The sequence below is a fragment of the Bubalus bubalis genome, chromosome 8 (genome assembly GCF_019923935.1).
Source record: "Bubalus bubalis isolate 160015118507 breed Murrah chromosome 8, NDDB_SH_1, whole genome shotgun sequence".
Lineage (NCBI taxonomy): Eukaryota > Metazoa > Chordata > Mammalia > Artiodactyla > Bovidae > Bubalus > Bubalus bubalis.
In genome coordinates, this window is record NC_059164.1 from 63,440,972 (window position 1) to 63,458,888 (window position 17,917).

Sequence of the window (17,917 nt, forward strand, 5' to 3'; positions counted from 1 at the left end):
GTGAAAAAAAATGACAATTTTGCAACATAAGCTGAATTTCTACCTTGATGGCTACAACCTTTAGACTATCTAATTCAAATCTCATTTCACAGAAGGGAAAACATAGGTTGGAGAGGTTGGTGCCTAAGGTTACAGCTTCTGAGGCAATGATAGACGGCTTACTTAAGAACAAAAATGACCGTGAATAGATGGAGATTTCTGCATCTTAACCATCAGTCAGCAGATGACCTAGACTAGCACTGTCCATCAGAACTTCCTGCAGTGATTGGAGTGCCTGTCCAGTACAGTAGCTCTCAGCAACAAGTAGCTTTTAAGTACCTGAACTGTGGCAGTGTGACCAAGGTAGAGAATTTAAATTTTTATTTAACTTAATTTAAATGTAAATAGCTAAATATAGCTGGTGACTACCCTATTGGACACTGCAAGTCTAGACCAAAAGTTCTGGTGGGTTTCACACAGTAAGTTAAACCAACCACTGCAAAAGAAATAGACAGATGAGAGTAGCTTGAAGAATGGGAAGGACTTACCGTCTCCATCTTCTCCATAGGCCAGAAAAGGAGGAATGGTGATGATGCGTTTTTCTCCCACACACATCCCCAACAGCCCTTTATCCATTCCAGGGATCAGCCAGCCAATTCCCACATAGGTGTCATATGTTTTCATGCGATTGTGACTGAAAACCAATGAGAAAAGGGAGAAGTTCCATACCATGAGGGCACCTCTAACTCATCCTTCAAAAGATTTTTGTTAAAATTTGAGCTGATTTTTGGTCAGCTCAAACTCAGCTGACCAATGGATTCATACCCATCCCTGGAGAAAAGGCAGGTATGCACCTTTGTTCCCAATCACAGAGCAGCTGGGAACGAGTCCCTTTCCTGGTTTTTCCAAGGCCATAAAAAGTGGATTCAACAGAAGGAACTAAGGGGCATTTCAATGGTACTAGTACAAATGGCAGGGCTTACCTCGAATCAAACAGTGTCCCGTCCAGGAATGTCCCGTTGTAGTGGTATCTTACAAAATCAGATACCTGGATGGTCCGAGGGCAACTGGGAGGCTTGAAGTAAGTGTGAATCTGAACCTGATCTTCCGAATTCCAAATATCCATCAGAAGTACATCAAAATGAAGCACTGAATCTGGGGGGATCACACCAGCTAGAAAATAAAGACAGCTCACACTGAGAAGCTGCCGCCTTTCAAAGAAACACCAAGGATGCTGCCAAAGTGAATGGAAGCCAGAAGGGCTCAAGAGGTCACATACAATTCCAAAATGAGTGATGTTCCCTCCAAATGAAAAAAAAAAAAAAAATTTTTTTTTTGGCCACACCCTGCAGCTTGTAGGATCTCAGTCCCCCAACCAGGGATTTAACCTGGACCATAGTAGTCAAAGTCCATTATTCCAACCACTACTCCCTCCCAGTGAAACTTAAAGAAAAAACAAAAATTTCCTCTCAACAAGAATAACATTCAGTATACCTGTGTTAATAACACTTCTTTCATATCTAGAATAAATAAACTGCAGATGAAATTTCAGCTGTGTGTGAGTGTTTACTGCTTCTCATTTTCCGCTACCTGAAGCTTCCAAAGACTCTCTATTCTGCCTGACTGAAGAGCCAGCAAATGTTCTGGTTGTTTCAGCAAATGTTTTCACAAGTACAGAACAAACACTTACAAATGCCGTCACTTCCATAGGCCAGCTTTGGAGGGATCTTCACAAACCGCCTCTCATTTACACACATCCCAACCAGAGCTTGATCCATCCCTGCTATCAGCTGTCCTTTTCCCACGAACACGTTGAAAGTGGAGTCTCTGTCGTAGCTGGAGACCCAAAGGGGAAGGAGAGAGAAGAAGAGTATAAATAAGCCAACCTTAGTGAAGCCAACCTGTCAAAAAGTACCCATGGACACAGTGAGGTCCCTGCCAAGCAACAGACCCACAGATCTATTACTGATGCAGGCAACGTCTTCACTGGACAGTACTTGCAGGGTTGGGATTTTTAAATTACCTTGAATATTGCCAGCAAATCTAGTCAGTTAAGCATCAGCATAACTCTCTCTAGAAAAAAAAACAGAGAGTAGGAAACGGCAACCCACTCCAGTATTCTTGCCTGAAAAATTACATGGATGGAGGAGCCTGATGAACTACAATCCAGGGGGGTCACAAAAGAGTTGGACATGACTTAGTGATTGAACTTGCACACACACAATGTATATCATTTTTACCGCTGTGTAAAGCAAATAAAGATCGTTCTCAAAATGTTATGGCTTAAATAATATATATGTCAAGTTTGTGGCAAAATAGCTTACCAATTCTTCTATTAAAAAAAGAATCATTTACTCCATTTCTATGCGATTGGTACCTAAGAGCAACATCATAGATACTAATGTGCAAATTTATACTTTCTTTTTCAAATTTTTTTTTATTGAAGCAGAGTTGAATTACAATGCTGTGTTAATTACTTCTGTAATTAACAAAGTGATTAGCAAAGTGACTTAGTTATACACACAAGTGTGCATGCTCAGTCGCTCAGTCATGTCCGACTCTTTGCGACCCCATGGACTGCACCCTGTCAGGCTCCTGGAATTTTGCCTATGGAATTTTCCAGGCAAGAATACTGGAGCAGGTTGCCATTTCCTACTCCAGAGGATCTTCCCAACAGAGGGATCGAATCCACATCTTCTGTGTCTCCTGCACTGGCAGGCAGATTCTTTACCACTGAGCTACCTGGGAAGCCCATATATCTGTATGTGGATATATATTCTTTTTCATATTTCTTTTCCATTATGGTTTATCACAGGATACTGAATCTAGTTCCCTGTACTACACAGTAGGACCTTGTTGTTTATCCATCCTATATATACACCAGTTTACATCTGCTAATTCCAAACTCCCACTCCTATCCTGTCCCACCCCCTTCCCCTTAGCAACCACCAGTCTATTTTCTAGGTCCCTGATTTTGTTTCTGTTACTAATTTGCCTTTCTTTTCTTTTAAGTCACTAAATTAAACAAAGACGCGGTGTGGTGTAGCATGAAGGGCACTTGAACTCTCTCAATCTCAGTTTCTTCCACTGCAAAATGTGAGTGACAATGACAGCCATCACAAGATCCGTATAATATAAGAATGTGAAAAGGGCTCTGAAAACCTCAGGATTATGCCAGTGTTACTAGACATAATTATTGCAGGTGACTGAAAGTCTGAAGTAATCTTTAAATCACTAATAAATGTGTTTTAAAGGCCAACCGGTGATGACCTGAAGCAGGAAAATAAATAATGGAATCATGGCTACAATCCAAGTTCTCATCCTCTTCAATGCCAAACTTAGCAGCAACAAGGGGGTGCCAATTAGGAGACTTTACTAGGGGCTTTGGGGAATATAAAAAATTCCAAGGCATGAATTTTGCCTATAGGGAGGCCTGGCATGCTGCAATTCATAGGGTCGAAAAGAGTCGGACATGACTGAGCAACTGAATTGAACTGAACTGAACCTTATAAACTGGCAGAGACACCCACAGGGTTTTAGACACTGTGTTTAAGAAAATAACTACAGAGCTTGGTTTATAATAACGAAATGCTGGAAATAACTTAGAAGTCCAAGAGTGTGGCACTGGTTGGATATAAGACAAATACATATAATAAATTCTCTATGGTCATTAAAAAAAAAAAGATTTCTGCTATAATTATGTAATGTATAGCATTATAATACATGACTACAGTTAATAAAATACTGTATAGTGAATATAGTTAATGGTGACTATAGCTAATAATACTGTATTGCATTATTCAAAGCTGCTAAGAAAGTAAAATCCTAAAAGTTATCATAAGAAAAAAAATTTTGTAACTATGCATGGTGATGGATGTTAACTACACTTAGTGTGGTGATCCTTTTGCAATACATACGAATATAAAATCATTATGTTGTTTACCTAAAACTAACATAATGCTACATGTTAATTATACATCAATGAAAAGTTTTTTAAGATTTTATTCATTGCCACAGAAGGACATACACGTGAAAAGAGCAGGTTACAGAGCCACATATAAAATAATCCAATTTTGAATTTACATATATAGATGCATATGAAAAATCCACAAGGTGAAACATGAAAATATTATCTATAGTAATCTATGAGTACGAGATTTCAAGTGGTTTAATGTGTCTTCTCTTTAATTCTCTCAATTTCAAAATGTTCATGGAATACAGTCAGCCCTCTGTATCCTCAATTTTCACTTCATAGATTCAACCAACTGGAAATTGAAAAAAAATTTTTTTCATTTCTGAAAGTTCCAAAAAGCAAACACTTGAATTTGTTGAACACTGGCAACCATTTACATAGCATTTACATTGTATTAGGTATTAGAAGATGGAGAAGGCAATGGCACCCCACTCCAGTACTCTTGCCTGGAAAATCCCATGGGCAGAGGAGCCTGGTAGGCTGCAGTCCATGGGGTTGCTAAGAGTCAGACACGACTGAGCGACTTAGCAGCAGCAGCAGGTATTAGAAGTAATCTAGAAATGATTTAAAGTACACAGGAGGACGTGCCTTGGTTACATGCAAATACTACACCATTTTATATAAGGGACTTGAGCATCTGAGGCTTTTGGTATCCAAAGGGGTCCTGGAACCTGACCCCCGCAGATACCGAGGGACAACTGTGCTTGTATAATAAATCTTAAGAGCTGTTGGAATTCACCTCATTAGGACGTGCTGCTCTTCTTTGTAAATTATTTCTACATTTTTCTTATTTTCCCCAATGATCAGCTTGGGAGAGCAGCATGGTCCACCTCACCACCCATCAGAGCAGCTTTGTCAGATCTGTCCCCTCCTTCCCTTTCTCCTCCTAGCTTTATAGTCCATTTTACCACCTTCTTTTCTCAAAGGTCGGTGAACAGAAAGCAAATGTCCAAGTTCTGGCTAACAAGCCAGAGGACAAAAGCGCATGATCAGCTTTGTGACCAAGTGGCTCTACATCTCCACCCTCTATTTCCAGGGGAAACAAACAACCACCCTCAGAATGCCAGCTCTCCAATTTCACTTGGCTGGGATCTTGCCACACCCTGAACCGTCATCAAACTGGAGGGTTTAGGTTAACAATGGACCAGAATTTAGGCTTCAAAAGCTTCCCAGGCACAGAACATGTGCAAACAGCAACAATGCACAAGCTGGAAACTTTATATTTTTCATTCACAGAACCCAAAAGTAATGAGAGTTTTTAATAATAACTACTATTTAGAGAGTATTTATTGTGTGTCTGGCACAGGGGCAACTAAGCTTTTCTATATGTGCTAAGTCGCTTCAGTTGTGTCCAACTGTTTGTGACCCCATGGACTGTAACCCACTCGGCTCCTCTGTCCGTGGGATTCTCCAGGCAAGAACACTGGAGTGGGTTGCCATTCCCTTCTCCAGGGGATCTTCCCGACCCAGAGATTGAACCGGCATCTCTTGTGTCTTCTGCATTGGCAGGGCAATTCTTTATCACTAGTGCCACCTGAGAAGCCCAAGCTTTTCTATACACTACCTCATTTAATCCTCATACAACACTTTAAGTATCAGGAAGTACTGATACTCAGGTCCCCTGAAGTTGAAAAAATTTCTCAAGCTCACAAAATTAGCCAAATGAGAAAAAAAGTTAGAACCCAGGACTGTCCAAGTTTCACCCTCCAGGCACAGAGCCTCCCTAGATGGTGTATAAAAACTAGTGTGGCCTTACGGCATTAATTTACTCATTTGATAACAGTCAAGAAGATCCCTGGAGAAGGAAATGGCAACCCACTCCAGTATTCTTGCTTAGAGAATCCCATGGACAGAGGAGCCTGCCAGCCTACAGTCCATGGGGTCTAAAAAAGTCAGACACGACTTAGCGACTAAACAATAACAGCCTAAGCAACGTGCCCAAAACAAAAAACACCTTTCCAAAAGAAAATATATAACTTACATACATTAGAAAGTAACAAACAATGCAAGGCCAGTTTTGTCTACTGCTGAAAACTCTGACCATCTGGAAAAATAAATCGTTCTGAGCAAGTCTGTGCTGATCACTTCAACTAGCACAAAGTCATGTGCAGGGTCCTGCCAGGAGTTGGTCATGAAAATTATTTCTGCAACCACTGGAATTAGCACTTATTCAGCCTGTCCCAGTATCTGGCTGTTTTGCAGATGCCCCAGTCAAGGTCCTGCAGGAAACAGATGATATGCCTAAAGTAGACAGCTCCAGGGCGCTGTGTGCAGGATGCAGAGAAACGTCAGGGGACAAGTAGGGAGTGCAGTTGGCACGCCCAGGCCTGAAGGATCCAGGGACAGACAGGGAGCTCGGAGCACCTGACAGAAGCTAAGCTAGGACCTTTGGTTTAGGAACACAGCCCATGTGATGACTGTACAGGCAGGAAGTCAGAGGAATAAATATCTCCACCTCACCCTCCCTGCTCCCTCTGATCTGCTGATGTCCCATTGGCTGAACCCAACTAGAAGCCAGACTACAAGGGGGTCACTGATATAACCCATATTATGCACACGTGGTCCATACAGGTCAACCTCCCAGAGCAAAAAGAAGTGGGACTGGGGGAACGGGGACCTAGAAAGGCAAATGGAAATTATCCAGAATGGGACTTCCCTGATGGTTAAGACTCCACCTTCCAATGCAGGAGACATGGACTCAATCCCTGATAGGGGAACTAAGACCCCACATGCTACAGGATGTGGCCCCAAAAAAAGTTATTTAAAAATGGAAATGATCCAGCACATCCAATACCCCCTTTCCTCTCCACCAGCTTATTTTTTCTGCCCTGATCATTCACTCCTGTAGACCCTTTGATTGCTGACACTTCTACCTTCCTCTGCCCCCAGTGGGGATTGGGGTGGCTGCAGCACCCTCCAGTGATGCTCTTCAAGATGATTAGCCCAAGGACCACTAAGACAGAAGCCATCACCTAACACCCATCATCTTCAACTCACTCAGCTGCTGCACACAAGCACATAGCGTCCTGTGCTTATTCTTCAGGACAGGTAACTAACTACCCCTGTGGCTGAGTTCTTAAAGCTCCCACACTGGAGCTCAATTTCTGAATGTAGGTTTCAATCTGTAGTGAGGATGAACTTTAAAAAGAACACACAGCAAACTGAACACCCTCCTCAGCTTCTCTTTTTTAAAAAGAACATAGAAAACCAGTGCAGGGACTCTTGCTGTCAAAAGGTGGCAACATTTCGGAATATGGAAAGGGAACGAAAGAGCAGAAACTGATGTAGAAGGGAAGAAACAGAATCTAGGTGTATACAAAAGAGGATCTGGCCAAAGGTAGATGCCGCGTGCTGCCCAGAGGTTGCAGAGTGAAAGACGAGCAAGAGGGCAGAAGGAAACGTGAAGTTTCAAAGTCGGAATTCAGAACAGCTACACCTCACTGTGAGCCCCTTCCCAAATCCTGTAGATTAGCAATCATAATTTTAAGCTTTACGGAAATTATTTAACTGCTTTTAAAACTCAGTATATGTGCCTTGATTTAAAAATTAATTTTAAAACTTTTTACCAAAAATTGACATACACACACACTACCTGTGGTTGAGATGATTCTGATCTCAGATGCAGAAGCAAAGTTCAAATGGCCATTACAAAAGGGAAGAGAATATGGCCCTACGGTTAGCAGAGCTGAAGCCCTGATTAATAATAAAAGGAAAAGACAGCTTGCTCTAAATGCCAATTTTAGATTTAGTTTAGACAAATGACAACTGGATACATTGCTCCTCTCACATCTTTACTGAGGTATAATTGACAAAAAGTGTACATATTTAAGTTGTGTACACTGAAATCATTGCCACAATTAAACTAATTAACATATCCATCACCTCACATAGTTACCATTTTCTTTTTTAAAATTTCATTTATTTGACTGTGCCAGGTCTTAGTTTTGGCATGCAGGATCTAGTTCCCCAACCAGGGATTGAACACAGGCCCCCTGCATCAGGAATTCAAAGTATTATCCACTGTACCACCAGGGAAGTCCCTTCTTTTTCTTTTTGTGGTAAGAACATTTAGTTTTACCTTTTTAGTAAAAGGTATACTTACGTCGAGTATACAATACAGTGTTATTAACTATATTCACATAGCTTCACATTAGACTGAATAAATTTGTCTTGAACATTAAAGAGACTGCCATATTTTGAGAATTCAAAACAGGAGGGAAACAAGTTAATAAAGAGCCAGTCCACTGGGCACAGGAACCACCTGCTGGTATTTCAGAATCTATCAGATGGGTGGTCACCTGGGATACAAGGACTGTGGTCCTTGCCCAAGCCCTGGGTGAATAAGACCCATGAAATGCTCAAAAGCAGAAACTCATCTCCTAGCTGGATGCCTAATCCTGGGATGACGCAGGTGCGATTCAACACCCTCCCCAGGCTGAATTCCACCACTGAGCTTGGGCCCAACTCAGAAGTGAGGAGGTCAAATCTGATGTTTCTGCCTCCCACCCCTGCTCCCCACACTTCTTACTCCTAAAGGTGACTCTGGGCTTCCTAGACGCTCCAACAAGAGTATCTCCCTCAAACAACCATCTCTACCCACAGCTAATGAGCCCTGGCAGAGGAGAAAGGCAAGCTATTAATGATCTACCCAGATGGAAAAATGAGAGGAAGAGAGAGAAGATGAAAGAGAAAAGAGGAGCGACTAGGAACAGAAATAGCACACCTATTCACACCTCCATGGAGGGTCAGACCTTGACCTGTGAGCAGTTGGCTTTGACAGTCTTTGGTGTATTAAAATATCATTAAAAGAAAAACTTCGCAAAGGAAAGTAAAATCATTACACTGCTATTGTAGATTTTTGTTTTTAAGTAACTGCACAAGTTCAAATGTCAGATCTCTAGAAATAATTCTTATTTCACACAAGTTCTCAGCCCAGTAAAATGTGGTAGTAGTTGGTGGTTTAGTCATTAAGTCATGTCCAACTCTTATGACCCCATGGACTGGGGCCCACCAGGCTCCTCTGTCTAGTCCACAGGATTTCCCCGGCAAGAATACTTGAGTGGGTTGCCATTTGCTTCTCCAGGGGAATCTTCCCAGCTCAGCAATGGAATCCATGTCTCTTGTATTGGCAGGCAGATTCTTTACCATTGAGCCACCTGGGAAGCCCTTCAGTAAAATATAGCCAACTTCAGTAATCAATATGAATGTATCACTGCTTGCAATGATGCACAAATGAAATTAAAAGCAATGCCATTAAGTCTTAAAAAGAAAACACATTTATTTATTTATCTGGCTGCACCAGGTCTTAGTTGTGGCACTTGGGATCTTTGATCTTAGTTGTACACAGAATATTTAGTTGCAGCATGTGGGATCTAGTTCTCTGACCAGGGATCAAACCCAGGTTGAGCAGAGTCTTAGCCACTGGACCACCAGGCAAGTCCTAATGCCACAGAGGACATTAAGTCAGGCTACCAATGACTGCATACGACTCTAGTTAAGAAGAATGAAAAAGAAGAGCTTTACCTCAAGTTATTAAAACTGCACTGGGCAGCTTCTCTTTCTTTATGTGGCTTTTCCATAGGAAGGTTTCCTATATAGATCCACACTTTATTTTTTTTTGTAATGATTTTATTTTTTATTTATTTTTGACCGTGCTGGGTCTTCATTGCTGCATAGGTTTTTCTCTAGTCGCAGAGAGCTGGGGCGACTCTTCATTACAGTTTGAGGGTTTCTCATTGCAGTGGTTTCTCTGTTCCAGAGCACGGGCTCTACAGGGTGCGGGTTTCAGGAACTGCGGGACATGGGCTCAGTAGTTGTGGCTCCCAGGCTCTAGAACACAAACTCAGTAGTTGTGGTGCTCAGGCTTAGTTGTTCTGAGGCATGTGAGATCTTCCTAGATTCAGGATCAAACCCATATCTCCTGCATCCGCAGGCAGATTCTTTACCACTGGGTCAACCAGAGAAGCCCCAGATCCACACTTTAAATGCTTCCCACCTAAGAGAGGGTGCCCTGACCTGACCAGTCTCCCTGCCAACACTTAGCCCCTTATATCCATCCTGACACCATCCAAGGTACTGCCCAGCCCTCTGGCTCCTCTGTGAGATCCAATCCTGCCGAAAGGATAAGATAACACTCTTTCACTTAACACCTAACTTTATACCCACAGCCAGGGTGAGGGAGTTGAGGGTGAGAACAGGTTCCCGATGGGACCAATGAAATGGGAGAGATGCTGGGAATGTGGAATTGAGACAGATTCCAGTTAGTCAGCATTACTGGACCCAAGAGGCCCTGTATGTGGCACAGAAAGCCTGCTGGAGCTCTCTCGGGGAGGAGGCGGCATGGAATCAGCCCCTCTGCAGTCCATCAGAGAGATGCAGAAAGTCACCTCTGCTCACAATTCTGGATCCTCAGGAGGAATGGATGATCCTTCCAATAAATTCCCTCCTTTTCTCCTTATGCCAGCTAGAATGGGTTTCTGGGCCCTCCCCACTCCTTGACTTGAGGGTAGGGATTTTTAATAGATTTTGTTCTTTTAGGGCAGTTTTTCATTTTTGTTTTGCTTTAGAGCAGTTTTGAGTTCACAGAAAAATTGAGCGGAAGATACAGAGATTTCCCATATACCCCCTGCCTGCACCCAATGCCACATACACATACATAGCCTCCTGCATTATCAGCAGAGTGTATCACTAGAGTGGTACATTTGTTATAATCAGTGACCTGCACGGACATGTCATTATCACTGAAAGTCCATAGCTTTTACTTCAGGGTTCACTCTTGGTGATATATATTCTATGCGTTTGGATAAATGTAAAATAACATGTATCCACCATCGGAAGCAGGGACTTTTGTCTGTTTTCTCTCTCCTACATCTTAGCAACTAGAATAGTAGGTATTCAATAAATATTTGTTGAATAATGAATATATAAAATGAAGCTGACTTCCATTATGAGTTTATGATTCTTTTAGAGCAATGGTTCTCAAAATGTGGTCCTAGACCACACCATCAGCATCATCTAAGGACTTGTTAAATATACAGATTCTCAGGCCCCATCCCAGACCTACCTAATCAGAAACTGTGTATAATAAGCTCTCCAGGTGATTCTGATGCATGTACAGTTTGAACACCACTGGGTCCAAGCATCTACAACTCTATAATACCCAACAGGGCATGTAGTGGGCACACAGTAATATGTATTATTACTTTTTAAAAAATATTTATTTATTTGTCTGCACCAGGTCTTAGCTGCAGCACTTGGGATCTTGAATCTTCATTGCAGCATGCACAATCTTTAGTTGTGGCATGTGAACTCTTAGCTGCAGATTGCGGTATCTACCTCCCCACACAGGGATCGAACCCAGGCCCCCTGCATTGGGAGCATGGAGTCTTAACCACTGGACTGCCAGGGAAGTTCCTACAGTAATATTTACTGAATGAATAGACTTTAGGGGCCTGTAGACAGGCCTGAAGGCTGTGACCAGGATGCTGGTTTTGCATGCTAAGGATAACAGGAACATGTTAAACTTTAGTCCCTGACTACTCGGAATGCTATGGAACTCTTCAAAAGCTGACTCAAGAGTGGTGGACAAGGAGCTCCCAAGGACTGAAGGGTGAGAGCAGGAGTCCCCCCCGGAAACCTGCTGGCGGGAAGCTGCTGTCTTCCCCTTCAATCTAGAGCAGCAGCCATAGAGCAAGCTAACAAGCCCAAGGAGGCTCCAAAATAAAATGAAACCATGCCCAAGCCAGCGACCAAGGGCTGAAGGGCTGGGCCTCCTGGCAACTGCAAATGCCCATAAGCTGAAAAGACACCAACTGCCCCCAAGTGCCAGGCACAGATGCAGGAAGAATGCTCTGTGGAAAGAAAGGCCCTTTGTGTTTTATGACTCTGGTCAGACTGACAGCCATCATTTTCTTCTGGGCCAAACCTCCAAATTAACAGCCAAAGCCCAAAGCTCCTAGATTTCTCCTTCCCTAAGCTCTTTGTGATGTCCTGTCCATCTTCCCTGATAATGCACAGGGGAGGTACAGGGTGATGAACAGGGAAGGTACCGCATCTTCCCTTGGTGACGGACAGGGAAGCCTGGCGTGCTGCAGTCCATGGGGTTGCAAAGAGTCAGACACGACTGAGCAACTGAACTGAACTGAAGCTCTTTGTGAAGGAATAGCTCTAATATACTTCATAAATTCCCAAAGGAATGGAGGCCCTAGAAGGAAACACAATAATCAGTCACCTACTGTGTACCCTGCTTCCACCATTCCATTGTCTGCGCTGCAACCACTGCGACTTTTGTACAATAAAATGCAGTTCTGGTCTCTCACGCCCATGATTAACTCTTCAATGGCTTCCCATTGTCCCTAGACAAAGACCAAACTCCACAGCCAGGCAGAGGAGAGCTCTCAAAAGTTGACCCTGTCTCTCTGACCTCCTTTCACCTCCTCTTTTTCCCTCCCTGTCAACCCCTCTACTCCCACTCCAAGCTCGGGCCATACTAAGCAGCTTTCACATGCCCCCTCTTCCAGGCCTCTGCATGTGCTCTTCCCTCCACCACTCACGCCTTTTCTTCCCCACCCGCACCCCCACCCCTCATCCCTCAGTTCCTCCTGGTAAATTTTAATCCTCCTCAGATTTTATTCCTGCTGTCCCAGAACTTCATCTTGACCAGCCCCCGACCAGGCACACATACAGACACACACACCAACTTCCCAGGTGGCACTAGTGGTAAGGAACCCACCTGCTAATACAGGAGATGCAGGAGACACAGATTGATCCCTGGCTCTGAAAGATCCCCTGGAGAAGGGAATGGCACCCCACTCCAATATTTTTTCCTGGGAAATCCCAAAGACAGAGGAGCCTGGTGGGCTATAATCCATGGGGTCGCAAAGAGTCGGACACAACTGAAGTGACTTAACACACATCCTAGAACTCTATCTTGACCAGTCCCCCGACCAGACACAAACACACCAATACACACAACATACAGTTAAACTTTCTGGGTGGTTCCAAAGCTCCTTGCCATTCTTCCATCATACACGAGTGGACTACAGACTATAAACGTGAGACTCTGGCACTAAACTGCCTAGATTCAAGGCCCCACTCCACCACTTAGTAGTTATCGTCTTGGGTAAATTACTTGAACTTTCTGAGCCCCGATTTCTTCATGTGTAATGAGATGGTATTGTATTGTGAGGTTAAAAGAATTCAGTGTAGTTCATATATGTAAAGGCACAAGGTAAGAACTATCTGTGAATTCTATGTGAGAGACAGAAGTGTGTGCTATTATTCTTTCTGTACTTAACACAGTGTACAATCGTCTGGACAACAGCCAGAGTGCAGGGAGGGAACACCATCTTCAGAGGCAGACACTGCATACACATTTGCAGAATGGATGACAGCTCATCTGTATTTCCACTGTCCGTGGGTCAGGAAGATCCCCTGGAGAAGGGAATGGCAACCCATTCTAGCATTCTTGCCTGGGGAACTCCATGGACAGTGGAGTTTGGCAGGCTACAATCCATGGGGTTGCAAAGAGTCGGACATGACTGAGCAACTCTTTCTCTTTTCACTTTTACATTGCCTCACAGTGGCTGCCATTCTAGCGGGTGGAAAGTATTAGATGATTTGTTCCAGTGGGAATTATTAATTAACATCAGCATAAGAAGGAAAGCCTTAACTATTTTCTAACTAGTGAATCAAAAGAAGATATACAAATGGCCAATAAACTCATGAAAAGATGTGCAGCATCATTGACCATTGGAGATTCAGGAATCAAAACCATAATGACCTACTATTTCATATCCACTAGGATGGCTATAATCAAAAAGGCATAAAATTACAAGTGTTGGTGAGAACATGGTGAACCAGGAACTCTCATATACTGCTGTGGGATTGTAAAATGGTGCAGCCACGTTTGAAAACAAGTTTGGCAGTTCCTAAAAAAGTTAAACATAGCTACCATAGGACCCAGCAGTTCCACTTCTAGGCATATAGCCATAAAAGATGAAAACATACGTGCACACAAAACCTTGTATGTGAATGTTCATAACATCATTATTCATAATAATCAAAAAGTGTAAATAACTCAAAAGCCCATCAGCTAATTAATAGATAAAATATGATATGGAATATTATACAGCCATAAACAGCAATAAAGAGCTGATACACGCTACAGCATAAATGAACCGACCTTATGTGAAAGAAACCAAACCCAAAGGCTGCAAATGGCAAGATTCCATAAAAAGACAGAAAGTAGATTAGTGGTTACCTAGACCTGGAGGGGAAGAGAGTGATTGCTGATGGGTTTCTTTTTTTGGAGTGTGGAAAATATTCTAGAATTAGAGAGTTGTGACGATTTCACAACTCTGTGAATATACTAAAAAAAAAAATTGAATCATACATTTTAAATGGGTGAATTGTATGGAACGTAAATTATATCTCAATAAACCTGTTTTAAAAAGAAGCAACTGAAACAATATGAGAATGAATATTTCTCAGTGCTTGCTATGTGCCACATCAAATACTAACCAGCTTTTGTATATACACTCACTGGAATTTTTTAAAAGGCAAGACTAAGAGTACCTTTTAAAAGATAACCTCAGGAATGAGCTTAGCCCCGCCTCAAGCACAAAGCAGATGCTAACAAATTGTTCTCTTTTCTTAGCCTGGTGATTCACGAAGAGAAGTGTGGACACAGACCTAGGACCGTAACAAAGTCTGGGGAAGGAGAGCAGCTTGAAGCTGGAAAAGGGGCCTGTTAACCCTAATGCTAAACTGGGGAAGCTGGGAGAGGTGCTGTGATCTCGCTGCAGATTCAAGGGCAGGAACTGTGGACACCGGCCATGGGGCAAAGCTGAGTGACTTGCTCTGGACGACCTCCTGCCCAGTGAGTTTTTTGTAAGGCCATAAGGGGAGGTTGGTAGTTAATGGGCACAAATCCTGGACTTGGATTGTTCGGGTTTCAAAACGATCTCGCTTAAACAAGTTTCTCAGCCTCCATGGACTCAAGTTATCTCACTGGCAAAATAATGGTAATGATAATACCTACACAGAAAACTGTAGTTAAGAATTAAATAAATTCGTTCTATGGAAACCACTGAGAACTATCCTGTAACAACTGTAACAATCCATAAATGTTAGCGGCTGTCGCCACCTCCATCATCATCATCATCGAGAGGCATGAATGACTTGACACTCAAGGGCCTTGCCGGAAGGAACAGTCAAGGGAGACAGACAGGCGGACACTAACATTTACTCTCGGGGGTCGGCTAGGGGGCTAGCTCTTTACGAAGATTTCGCGCGTGTTACTGCGCAGGGCGGAGGAGTGGGTGGTCTGCGCCAACCCCGCTGCGCAAGGTCCCAGGAAGATTCCAGCCCACCAGGCGAGCAAAAGGGCCGGCAGGCTCCAGGGCCCCCGCAGCCCCCGGGCTGAAGGGTCGGGGAAGCTTTGGGGTGAGAATAGGGAAAGGGAGGAGCGCGGGTTCGAGGGGCGGAGCTGGGGGAGGTCCGTCGGGAGGGAAAGGCCTGTCCGGAGACCGGGAAGCGGGAAAACGGGCGCTGCAGCCTCAGAGGTCCGGCTGGCTCCCGGGGCGCGGTACCTGGAGTCGAACTTTTGGCCGTCAGGGAACGTCCCCACGTAGTGGTAGCGCACGAAGTCGCCGCTGCGCACGGTGCGCGGACACTCCTCGGGCACGAAGCGCCGCTCGATCTGCAGCTCCGAGTCCGAACCCAGCCCCAGGCCCGCCACAGGAGCCGCCTGCCCGGTCACCCAGAGAAGCAGCAGGAGCAGCGGCGGCGGCGGGGGCCGCCAACTCCGGGCCCTGATAGCCATCGGGGGCGAGGAGAGGAGGGGGCGCGGCGGGGAGCCGCGAGGGCGCACGGAGCTCGGGCGGCGCGGGTCGGGCCTGGATGTGCGGCGGCCTTTGCAAACGTGGAAAAGACTCCCGGCTCTCCCCGGGCGGCAGCAGCCACCCCTCTCTCCCGCCCCCCGGCCCCCGCCCCCCGGCCACATCCGAGGGAGGGGAGGAGCCGCGGCCGCGCGCCAGGCCAGCCCTGCTGCGCCCTGCGCAGCCCGAGCGGGTCCTGTCCCGTGAGCTGGCCCGCCCGGGGAAGAGGCGGGCCTTCTGGAAGTTCAAAGGGACCAGTCCCCGAGGGAGAAATCAAGAACTCTTTGGGATTGGGCTGCGATCTACAGTTAAAAGAGACTATTCTGGCCCAGGCAAACCCGCGGATCTCTGCCTACCCCTAGAGACTCCGGATTTAGGGCCCCTAGAGGCTCCTACGTGGCCGCGGATCCAGTTACCCTTTGCTGATTTGGGAAGGGAGGAAAACTTCTTTTTAAAGAAACTTAGTTTCAAGGCTGGATTCTACGTTGAAACAGACTGAAGCCATCTTCGAGATTTCTTTCCCCAGGATTTTCTTTTAATACTTAGAGAAAGGGGAGACTCCTTGACAGTTACTCAGACAAACGTTTTAAGATGTTGTGAGTGATAATTATTAGCAAACATCCCACATGGTCCCACCCCTGTGACTAAGCTAGTTAAGACTTCACATTACAGACCCAGATTCTGCGGGAAAATTTATTAGAGTAGTTAAATGCATTCTTAGTTTTGAATTGTTTGTTCTTATTTATTGAAACTTGGACTAATGAAAGCAAATCACCAAAGGTTTGTCAACCTGTTTGGGAAGCAAACAATCCCAATACCAAAACCTGGCAAAGATAGCAAGGGAGAGAAAAGCTGGTTACCAACCTAATCTCTAACTAGAAATGCAAAAATGCTAACAAATGGTGAGTAGATTGAATCCACCTTATTAAAGGAAAAAAATATGTGGACTATCTAGGTGACCTGCAAATTAAGTCAGTGTCCTCTGTAAGATAAAGATAAAATGTGATAATTTTTTTAAAATTAAAGAGTATTATAGATTTTATTAGATCCAGGATCTAATGAGAAGCTACATGTAGCACTAAAGAAACGTCCATTATTCCTAATAGAGCTTATTTTATTGAAATAGAAAACCTGCTAATACAATTCAAGCACCGGTAGGTTGAATTTGGGGTGATGACTTGCTTCCTTCTATGTACTTTGCATTAGTCCCTTATGGTTTTTAATCACTCTGCCAGGTTTTACACAGAAACAAACCAAAAGTCAGCCTGGTTCCAGTCAGGAATCTTGCACTCCCTTGTTGTGACTGTGGGCAACACATGCCACCTAGCTGGGCCTCAGTTTCCTCATCTGCAAAATGAAGGGGCTGATTTCTAAGACTTCCAATCCTAAAACTCTGTGATCCTGTAGGAGAGGAGACACTCAGCATGGAAAAGAAGACAGACGCAGGAAGAAGCAGGTCAGGCAGTGATTGCCTCTTCCACTTTGCCTTGTAGTGCTTCCCAGTGGCGTGATTTCTAGTCATTCCTTTTATTTTATTTATTTATTTATTGGCCATGTTGCACAGCCAGGGATTGACCTTGGGCCCACAGCAATGCAAGCAGTGTCCCCAACTACTGCACCACCAGGGAATTCCCTTGTTATTCCTTTTTAAATGTTAATTATCGATCAAACAGAATGTGTGCTCTACAATGTCTCTTTAAATCCTAACCAACATTCTTTGAACTGGATTTCTGTAGCAATCTACCAAAAAGAAAATTTACCTCTTGGCATTCCTGATAATATCAACCGAAGAACTGATAAAGTCAAGCTGAAATTTAAAAAAAAAGAAAAAAGATTTCCATTAAACTTCTGGGGGTGACATTGTGAGAACTGGCCAAGTTTAAAAACTGTGAATCCAGTCAAGAAGAGTGAACAGTAGACTAAAAGCTCCGAAAGGTAAAGATAGGGGGAAGAGGCAGGTTGGTGAGAGACAGGAACCAGAAAGAAGGGAAAGGTACTGGAATTTTTTAAAAGGGTAGGGGGAGAAGCGAGAAAGGTAGCAAGAAGGGAAAAATAGAAGATGAGAATCAGTGAGAGAACAGAGCCA

General features: G+C 44.0%; 1 protein-coding gene across 1 annotated transcript in view; it reads right to left on the reverse strand.

Moving 5' to 3' along the window:
- FKBP9 (FKBP prolyl isomerase 9) overlaps positions 1-15,971 on the reverse strand; it is a 43,709-nt gene extending 27,738 nt beyond the window's left edge. The window contains exons 1-4 of the mRNA XM_006066290.3: positions 15,544-15,971; positions 1,670-1,815; positions 963-1,152; positions 528-673 (exon numbers count right to left, since the gene is read on the reverse strand). Of these exons, the coding sequence (XP_006066352.2) occupies positions 528-673; positions 963-1,152; positions 1,670-1,815; positions 15,544-15,956 (895 nt within the window). The 5' untranslated portion in view covers positions 15,957-15,971. The remainder of the gene's footprint in view (positions 1-527; positions 674-962; positions 1,153-1,669; positions 1,816-15,543) is intronic.
- Positions 15,972-17,917: the final 1,946 nt, after the last annotated feature.